At 63.8% G+C, this 9,364-nt stretch overlaps 1 protein-coding gene across 1 annotated transcript in view; it reads left to right on the top strand.

Moving 5' to 3' along the window:
• The window catches only part of Nfe2l1 (nuclear factor, erythroid 2-like 1), a gene marked incomplete in the record, with an annotated part of 11,160 nt that overhangs the window by 430 nt on the left and 1,366 nt on the right, over positions 1–9,364 (top strand). The window contains 5 exon segments of the mRNA XM_013519413.1: positions 267–476; positions 1,086–2,081; positions 6,504–6,722; positions 7,335–7,490; positions 8,036–9,364. Coding sequence (XP_013374867.1) covers positions 1,572–2,081; positions 6,504–6,722; positions 7,335–7,490; positions 8,036–9,364 — 2,214 coding nt within the window.

The raw sequence follows: 9,364 nt of genomic DNA, 5'->3' as shown, positions 1-9,364 counted from the left end.
GTGGGCATGGCGGCGCGGGCCCCGCCGGCCTCGGGCACCGGGCGGGGTGGCCCGAGCGTGGGCGTAGAGGCGCTCTGCGCGGTTTCTTGAATCTAATTGGCTCTTGGGAGGGCCTAGTAGTGCGCTGGCTGAGAACCGGAGGCCGCGCGAGCCGGGATCGCCGGTGCCGGTGGTGTTTACTCCCGCCCGACGTTGAGGTGCGTGTGCGCGTGTGTGCGCGCGTGTGCGCGTGCGCGCGCCCGCTTAGGGTCCTACGCCCCTTTCAGAATGAAGCTGGCTAGACGGGTCCCGGCAGGAAAGAGGTCGCAGGCTTCGTTTAGGAGGTTAATAAAAGCCCGCAGAGGGAGACCAGAAACCGAAAGGCGGATCTCCCCTCTCCCCGCGTGGCAGCCGGGTCGAGAACTTGGCCATACCCTCCGCTTAGACTCAGAAGGTCATAGCAGTGGAGATAAAACCTGCTGCGCAAACTGTTCGAGGTACGGCCCTGGGAGGGGCCCGACCTGCGCTGTCTCTGTTTTTTCAAGTGTGAGGGCGGTGGGAAAAGAAAACATCAGGGTTGGGAAAACAAAAGGCATTATTACTTCGTGTGGAGCGGTGGCCTGAGCATTGTCCCAGACGTTGTCCTCCTGTTTGTTCACGCCCTCGCCCATGATCGTCTCTCCCTCCCCTTCCGAACTGGAAGGGGTGATTGGAGGTGGTTTCTTTCTGAGAGCTGGAAACCCGCTTTAAGATAGGAAATGGGCTTCTCACGATAAAAATAGGAGCTGGGGAAAGTGCCGGTTTAGGGGGAGGCGGATTTGTAAGTCGGACAAAGTGCAGGAGACTTGGGCATTGGCTGCTTATCCAAAGCCAGCGACTTTTAAGGGTGTTGCCGATATAGTATCCAGAGGGCCTCACTGTCACTCCCTTTTTGTGTCGGTCCCTTTGATTCTGTCTGTGACGGGTTATTTTTTTCTGAGCGAGTAAGTGGTCTCTTTTTCCCCGTGTTTCCTCCTTTCTCCCCCGAGCTTCTCCCGACCCGATCTGCGATCGCAGCGTTCGGAGTGTGGAATCTCATCTGCCTACCCTTGTGACTCCTATTTCAGGTTCTGCTGGAAACCCCCCTGGTAAGTGTGGAGGAGGCGGGACGCTGTGACCCAAGACAAAAGGCCTGGAGCGCCAGCCAAAGGAAATAAACGTAGAGGGAGAAGGGAAAGAAGGCTGAGCTGCTGCTGTGAGCAGGCCCGGCGGAACCGCGCAGGGGACAGCCCCCCGGGAGCGGCTGTATGCGGACTGAGGGTTCAGGGAGTCTCGCGGGCCCGAGGGCCTGGACTGGGTGAGGAGCGGGTGCTCTCCGAGGTGAGGTGGCCCGAAGGGGAGAGCGGATGTGGCCAGGAGCGTGGCCTTGGTGTCACCGGGTGTGCATTCCTCTGGGGCCGTCGGGGCTCTCAGCCCCTGTGCTGTGCCAGGGAGGGGTGCAGGGTTGACACGGAGGAGGGTGACCTGCTGGCTGGAGTGGCAGAGCAGTGGCCTTGATTTCTCTTTCGGAAGATTTAAAACCCAAAAAGCATAAACGTTCTGGTCCTTCAGCAATGCTTTCTCTGAAGAAATACTTAACGGAAGGACTTCTCCAGTTCACCATTCTGCTGAGTCTGATTGGGGTGCGGGTGGACGTGGATACTTACCTGACCTCACAGCTCCCCCCACTTCGGGAGATCATCCTGGGGCCCAGCTCTGCCTACACGCAGACGCAGTTCCACAACCTGCGGAATACCTTGGATGGCTACGGGATCCACCCCAAGAGCATAGACCTGGACAATTACTTCACCGCCCGGCGGCTCCTCAGCCAGGTGAGGGCCCTGGACAGGTTCCAGGTGCCGACCACTGAGGTGAATGCCTGGCTGGTTCACCGAGACCCTGAGGGGTCTGTGTCCGGCAGCCAGCCAAGCTCAGGCCTGGCCCTCGAGAGCTCCAGTGGCCTCCAGGATGTGACAGGCCCAGACAACGGAGTGCGAGAAAGTGAAACGGAGCAGGGCTTCGGGGAGGATCTGGAGGACTTGGGGGCTGTAGCCCCTCCCGTCAGCGGAGACCTAACCAAAGAGGTGAGTGGCCCCGGGGCGGGTGGGCGGTAGGCCCTGGGGCTGTGGAGGAGAAGCTGGCGAGAAGGATGGTGGTTGCAGCTCTAAGCCCTAGGTAGTTCTGGGGAGCGGCGTCTCGGGTGCTGTGCTGGGCAGGAGGGGCCAAGCTGTGTGACTTAGGCGCTGGGCGGAGGGTGTTTCCCTGTGCTCAGCCGGGACCATCTCGGGAAGGCGCTGTCGGGGCCGTGGAAGGGCCCTCTGAGCGGCGTGTTTACTGCTTGGATTTCAGCAGGACTGCTGGAGGCCTGCGGTGGCGGGTCATGTGACGGCTGTGGAGCCGTGTGTATCTGTTGCTAGGACGCAAATGCTGTGTGGCCTCTTGCCTTGCACCTACCCCCACATTGGAACACGTGTGCGCACCCTAAGGTTCTCCTTTGTGGTCAGGCCTGTTGTTGCGAGGCCTGGAGAGCTCAGCTGTCCTGGGCGTGAGCCAGCGCGCAGGCTTGGATGGTGACTCTTGGCTGGGAGAGGCCGGGCTCCTGTCCCTGCTGAAGGCGCACAGCAGGGAGGTGGGCAGTAGAGGCTGAAGAGAGAAGAGAGACTGTCCTGTTGCAAAACCCGAGGGAGCTCCGTTCAAGCTGCCGCGTGATCCTCAGCGCCTGTGGCCGACATGCCTGTTGAGGCAGAATGGGATGCGTTTCCCTTCCTTGAAGGATGCAGGCAGCTAGTGCTGTCCTGCTTTGCCAAGCCAAAAACTGGTGTGACCGCCTCCCAGCCCTGAGAGCTGCAGGGAAGGCCCGCCGTGTCCCACAGGTTCGGGAGAGCAGGCGGTGTGTACTGGGCTGCTAGTGGGGGCCGAGGAGGGACGGGGAGAGTCAGAGATGCTTCGGGGCTGGGCTTCTGCTGCCCCTGTGGGCAGACCCCATCTTACCCGCCTGCGTGGGGCCTGCTCCTGCCCTCAGCTCTCCGAGTGTTGGCAACCGGTGAAGAAGAATGCTTGTTCTGGGCCGGGGGGCAGCTGGTGATATCTGGAGACTCTTAGTTGTCATAGCTGGGGGTGGTGCTAGCATCCAGTGGGTGGAGAGAGGCCAGGGGTGTTGCTGAGCCCCCTAAAAAGCGCAGGGTAGCAGGGTAGACGCAAAGCAAGGTCTCGCGGAGCTCCATTTGTCAGTAGTGCTGGGGCTGAGCCGGCTTTTGTTTTTTTTTTGTTTTTTTGTTTTTTTCCGTTACCGGGAATTGAACTCATGACCTCGCGCTTGCCAAGCAGGTGCTGTGCCGCTGAGCTAAATCCCCAGCCCCTGAGCCAGCTTTTGCTTGGCTGGGTTTAGTGGACCTGCTGAGAGACTCGAGTTATCTGATGGATGGAGCCAGGAGTATTTCTTGCCTTAGGGACCGGGACCCCTTGTCTTAGACCCTTGCCATGCTGCTGGGGACCTCATTCTCTGCCCCTCTTTCCTGTCCTTCAGGGCCTCTAGTCTGGCCTAGTGTCTCGGAAATGCGTGCTCTGCCCAGGGACAGGAACAGGCTTGTCCCGGGAGCCCTGCGGGGCCTGTCTGATGGGGCCTGTCCTTCGGTGGAAGAGACGGGATGTTGTGGGTGGAGCTGAGCCGGCCGGATGGGATGGCACCTTGACCTTGCTTCCCTCTATTCTGGCCCTCGTGAAGGTCAGGCTCTCTTTGAGCCCAGGCCTTTAGCACTGTCTTGGGGAGACAGTGGGTTGAGGTGGAGGGCCCAGGCTGGGGGGAAGGGAAGCTGTGATGTGTCCCGAACATTTCCTCAGCCACTCAGGATAAAAATACCCGGGTTCAGAGCATGTGACAGACAGCAGCATGGAGCCGTATTATCCCTGGGGCGGCAGCTTGCTCCCGCTGCCAGGCTGTTCGACGGGCAGCCGCGGCAGAGGCCCTGGTCCGGGATAGGATTCCCCTGGAGGCTGGTGCTGTGCCCGGAACGGGGTGGCCTGTTGACAGCGCTTACCCGGCTAGGAGCAGGCTGTGGCGGGAGAACACATGGCCTCTGACCGCCCCCAGGATCCAGTCCAGCCCAGGGTGTGGAAAGTGCTCCTGACCCCGCCAGGGCCTTTCCTGCGCGGGAGGGATGAGGGCGGGGAGTGCACGGGCGGCGCTCGGGTGGCCAGGATGTTGGCCAGCACCTGTTTCCTGAGTGTCTGTCGGGCTTCGGGCTGTGCCCTCCTTGTGCGACACCCCCTCTTCTAGTCTGGCTAGTTTGAGGGTGACAAGGGTCCTGGGGTGTTTCGTCTTGGGTTCCTGCCCGGCGGCTTGTGATCCCTGGCCTTGAGGGCTGCCACAGCCTTCCCGAGGAACGGGCAAACTCCTTCCACTTCCCCGCAGAGGACGGGGGCTCCAGGCCTAGCCGGGGGAGGAGTGTCTCGCCAGCTCACGGGCTGGAGAATCAAGCCGCTGCGACAGGAGAGTGGCGCCCCTTCCCCCAGGGCGCTCTCACTGCGCCACCACCCAGCTGACTGACGGCTGGGTGGGGCCGCCCGCCCCTGGGTGCATCTCCTCAAGGAGACGGAGGCGGCCCGGGGATGGGCTGGCTCCTTGCGGCAGCTTCTCCGGCTGTCCTGGCGCAGACATTGGCTGCCGTCTGCAGCTAGGTAACAGGCGGTGGGAGGGGATTGGCTCCTTCCGCATCTCCAGCGGAGACTTGGGGGAGGAGATTGGCTGCCAGCGCAGCCTAGGTAACGACAGTGGGAGGGGATTGGCTCTTTTCGCAGCCCAGCTGCTGACCTGGGGGAGGGGATTGGCTCTCTGCAGCCTCAGCAGTGACCTGCGGGGTGGGAGGGGGAGGGGATTGGCTCCTTGCTGCAGCCTAGGTAACAAGTTTGGGGGGCATGGGGAGGGGGAGCGAGGGAGGAGCGGGAGGCTAGGCCCAGGAGGGAGCTCGCTTTCCTCTGCAGCGTGAGCACGGAGCATGGGGTGGGAGTCCCGGCTCACTGCAGCCTCTGCGGTGAGCTCTGGGTGGGGGCTGCCGGGCGCCTGAGTGGAACTGGGGTTGTGAGGTGGGAGGGGGCTGCTCCAGGATGGAGGAAGGGGGCTGGGCCGGGCCGCCCAGGCAGCAGCACGGGCGGGGCACCCTGCTCGGGCCCCTCGGAGCTAGCAAGGGGCCACCCTTCCAGTTTGGTGTGCGCCCTGCAAGCCAGCAGCTCCTTGCAGCCCCCGTCTGGCTTCCGGGCCGCGGCTGGCCTGGGGCTCCTCTCACAGACCATGACCCGCCTGGACCGCAGCTCTCATGGTGGCGGGGGCCAGGCCAAAGGCAGCCGGCCCCTTAACTCTTTGCTGGCTGCTCAGCGGGTGGCCCAGCCCCCCTCTGCTCCTGGGCCCAGGGCTCCTGTGCAGGTTGGTGGATGGTGGGAGAGTGCAGGGGAGCTGCCCAGGCGGGGGGCTGGGCGGGCACGAGGGCAGGGCCAAGGAGCTTGCGGCCCTGGATTCTTCGGGCTTGTGAGGACACTGCCGCAGGGAGTGGCTCTGGAGGAGGCCGGTGGCTCGGTATCGGGCTTCCATGCTGGTGGCAGTGCGGTGGCAGTTGGTGCAGGAAGTGCTCATAAGCTGCGGGGCAGAGCAGGGGGAGGTGTTTTGGTGCCCTGGGTGGCAGGCAGCACCGAGCAGTGTTGGGTGATGTTGCTGGGGTGATGTCCTTGAGTGGGTTGCCTGCCTGGGAGTCAGAGTCCTGGGTGTGGTGAGGAAAGAGTGCGAGCTGTGAGCGGGTGTGAGGGGCAGCGGGGCTGGCCACGCAGGGTGGGGTGCCCAGTGGGATCATCTGACTGCCGGAGGCTCCCCGGGGATGGAGGCAGCCTGCTGAGCTCAGCCGAGATGGGCATCCTGGCAGGGATGGATCTCGAGGTGAGCCGGGGCGGGTGGCAGCAGCTGTGGGTGCCCAGCGTACTCCTGCTGTGCGCCGGGAGGGGCTGGCTGGAGGAAGGCGCGTGGCCCTCAGTTGTCATTGGTTGCATCAGGTGGTTGGAAATGCAGGGATTTTCCTCCCAGGGCCACCCCACCCCTTTATGCAAATGCAGTGGCACCACAGGCTGATGCAAGCCTGGCCACTGCCGGGCAGCTTGGCATGACAGCTCACCCTTGCGTGCTGCCATGCAGACTCCTCCAGGCCACGTTGTGGGGTCTCCCTTGCCCCAGACTAGAGGTGTCTCCTGTGCCCTCCCCTGGGTCCCGGGTGTGTCTGGTCCAGACCTGAGCCTGCAGACCTGTGCTGGCTGGGCCCTTTCTCTGTTGGGGGGGGTATTGGCTGGAAATGAATGAATGAAGCCTCCTTGTGTGGGGGAGGTCGGAGAGGGTGAGGCCAGCACGGGTGGGGCTGGGAGGGGCCCCACCCTGGACCAAGCCAGGTGACACCAGGCGGGGCCCCTGAGGGCAGGACAGGGAGGGGCCCCAGGACGGGAAAGGTAAAGTGTGGTGGTCTGTCTTTCAGGACATAGATCTGATTGACATCCTTTGGCGGCAGGATATTGATCTGGGGGCTGGGCGTGAGGTTTTTGACTACAGCCATCGACAGAAGGAGCAGGATGTGGATAAGGAGCTGCGAGATGGAAGAGCCGAACAGGAGGACACCTGGGCGGGCACGGGCGCCGATGCTCTGGCCCGAGACCTGCTAGTGGACGGGGAGACCGGGGAGAGCTTCCCTGCACAGGTACGACCGCCCTGCGCCGGCCTCTCTCCTTCTGCACCCCTAGCATTCGGCAGGCTGTTTGCTCCAGAAGCTTCCCCCGCAGAAGGCAGTTGGAGGTTGTGTCTGAGGGGTGGAGTGCGTGCGTGTCTGTCTGAATTTGGTCGCTGCTGGGCTGCGCAGCGGGAGGACAGGCAGCAGACCCTGAAGTGCTCGGTCTTGCTGGGAGCCAGCGTCTTCCTTCTTCCCCTCCGTCACTGCGGGGAGTTGGGGCCAGGAGGGAGATGGCGTGCCTTCAGCTGCGTAGGGGAGAGGCCAGGCCACGCAGCCAGGGTTCAGGCCAGCCTGACTTAAAATTGCTACTGCCACAGGTGCCCAGTGGGGAGGACCTGATGGCCATGTCTCCAGAAGGGAGCCTCAGGCTGCCCCAGGCCCCCTGCCCCTGTGGGGCGCATGCGGAGCGGGCAGGGCCGGGAGAGCCTGTGAGCAGGCCGGTGTAGGCTCAGTGCTCTGGGCAGCCTGGTCTCGGCTGCTGGTGTGAACTGAGAGGAAGGGGGACAGGAAGCCAGGTGTAGCTGCTGGGAGGAGGGGGAGGGTGGTCCTCTTGCCCTGGTGACCCTGTGTGCTCCACCGCAGTTTCCGGACGTCACCAGCCTCCCAGAAGTAGTACCGAGTGAAAACGAGTCCCCTGCCCTCCAGAGCAGCCTGCTGTCTCCACTCCTCACGGGGACAGAGTCACCGTTCGACTTGGAACAGCAGTGGCAGGATCTCATGTCCATCATGGAGATGCAGGTAGGGTTGTCAGGGGGACAGCTCCTTGGGGCAGGGAGGGGCGGGGCCAGGTGGGTTTCCTGGGAGCCCGACCTGCCCCTGGGACCGCCCTCCTCCTCGCCTTGGGCTGTGCCAGGACAGCAGTGGGTCACAGAGGGTGCTCTGGCCAAGGCTTCTCTTTCGGCCTCACAGGTGTCTAGTCGGCCTCTTTGCTTTAAACAGGAGAAATCGAAGCTCAGAGAGGGTGGGTGATGGCCCGCATGGAACAGCAGAGTTTCTTGTCTGGAGCCTTTGGTGCTCTTATTGCCATGCTGGCCGGGCAGTAGAGAGCCGCCCTTGGGTGTTCTTGCCCTCCGAGACGGGGGTCTGGTCCTAGGAGCCGATCTGCCTGCGCCGGGCCGGGGCCCATAGCAGGGAGCTCAGGTCAGCTGGGCCAAGCAACCCGGAGGGTTTCGCGCCCCAGTCTGGCCCTGCACCCAGGCAGCCTGCGCCCCGGCTGGGGTCCGGGCGGGAGCCCCTGGGAGGGGTCTGCTCCTAGTGACCGCCACCGCTCTGCTCCCTCCCAGGCGATGGAAGTGAACACGTCAGCGAGTGAGGTCCTGTACAGCGCCCCTCCCGGGGACGCCCTGAGCACCAACTACAGCCTTGCCCCCAGCACACCCATCAACCAGAACGTGAGCCTGCACCAGGCGTCCCTGGGGGGCTGCAGCCAGGACTTTGCGCTCTTCAGCCCCGAGGTGGAGAGCCTGCCCGCCACCGCCGGCAGCCCCGCGCTGCTCCCCCTGGTCCCCAGCAACTCCACCAGCCTCAACTCCACCTTCGGCCCCACCAGCCTGGCCGGGCTCTTCTTCCCGCCCCAGCTCAACGGCACCGCCAACGACACGGCAGGCCCGGAGCTGCCCGACCCCCTGGGGGGCCTGCTGGACGAAGCCATGCTGGACGAGATCAGCCTGATGGACCTGGCCATCGAGGAGGGCTTCAACCCCGTGCAGGCCTCACAGCTCGAAGAGGAGTTCGACTCTGACTCGGGCCTCTCCCTGGACTCCAGCCATAGCCCATCCTCCCTGAGCGGCTCTGAGGGCTCCTCTTCCTCCTCCTCCTCCTCCGCCTCGTCCTCCTCCTCCTCTGCCTCCTCCTCCGAGTCCTCCTCAGCCTCTTCCTCCTTTTCTGAGGAAGGCGCCGTGGGCTACAGCTCGGACTCGGAGACCCTGGATCTGGAGGAGGCGGAGGGCGCCGTGGGCTACCAGCCCGAGTACTCCAAGTTCTGCCGCATGAGCTACCAGGAGCCGTCGCAGCTGTCCTGCCTGCCCTACCTGGAGCACGTGGGCCACAACCACACGTACAACATGGCGCCCAGCGCCCTGGACGCCGCCGAGCTGCCCGCCGCCGGCAGCCTCAAGAAGGGCGGCAAGGAGAAGCAGGCCGACTTCCTGGAGAAGCAGATGAGCCGGGACGAGCACCGCGCCCGCGCCATGAAGATCCCCTTCACCAACGACAAGATCATCAACCTGCCGGTGGAGGAGTTCAACGAGCTGCTGTCCAAGTACCAGCTGAGCGAGGCGCAGCTCAGCCTCATCCGCGACATCCGGCGCCGCGGCAAGAACAAGATGGCGGCGCAGAACTGCCGCAAGCGCAAGCTGGACACCATCCTGAACCTGGAGCGCGACGTGGAGGACCTGCAGCGCGACAAGGCGCGGCTGCTGCGCGAGAAGGTGGAGTTCCTGCGCTCGCTGCGGCAGATGAAGCAGAAGGTGCAGAGCCTGTACCAGGAGGTGTTCGGCCGGCTGCGCGACGAGAACGGGCGGCCCTACTCGCCCAGCCAGTACGCGCTGCAGTACGCGGGCGACGGCAGCGTGCTGCTCATCCCGCGCGCCCTGGCCGAGCAGCAGGCGCGG

Source organism: Chinchilla lanigera, unplaced genomic scaffold (genome assembly GCF_000276665.1).
Source record: "Chinchilla lanigera isolate Chin_1 unplaced genomic scaffold, ChiLan1.0 scaffold00050, whole genome shotgun sequence".
NCBI lineage: Eukaryota > Metazoa > Chordata > Mammalia > Rodentia > Chinchillidae > Chinchilla > Chinchilla lanigera.
The sequence above is the reverse complement of the archived record's forward strand: the minus strand, read 5'-3'. Positions and strand labels throughout refer to the sequence as shown.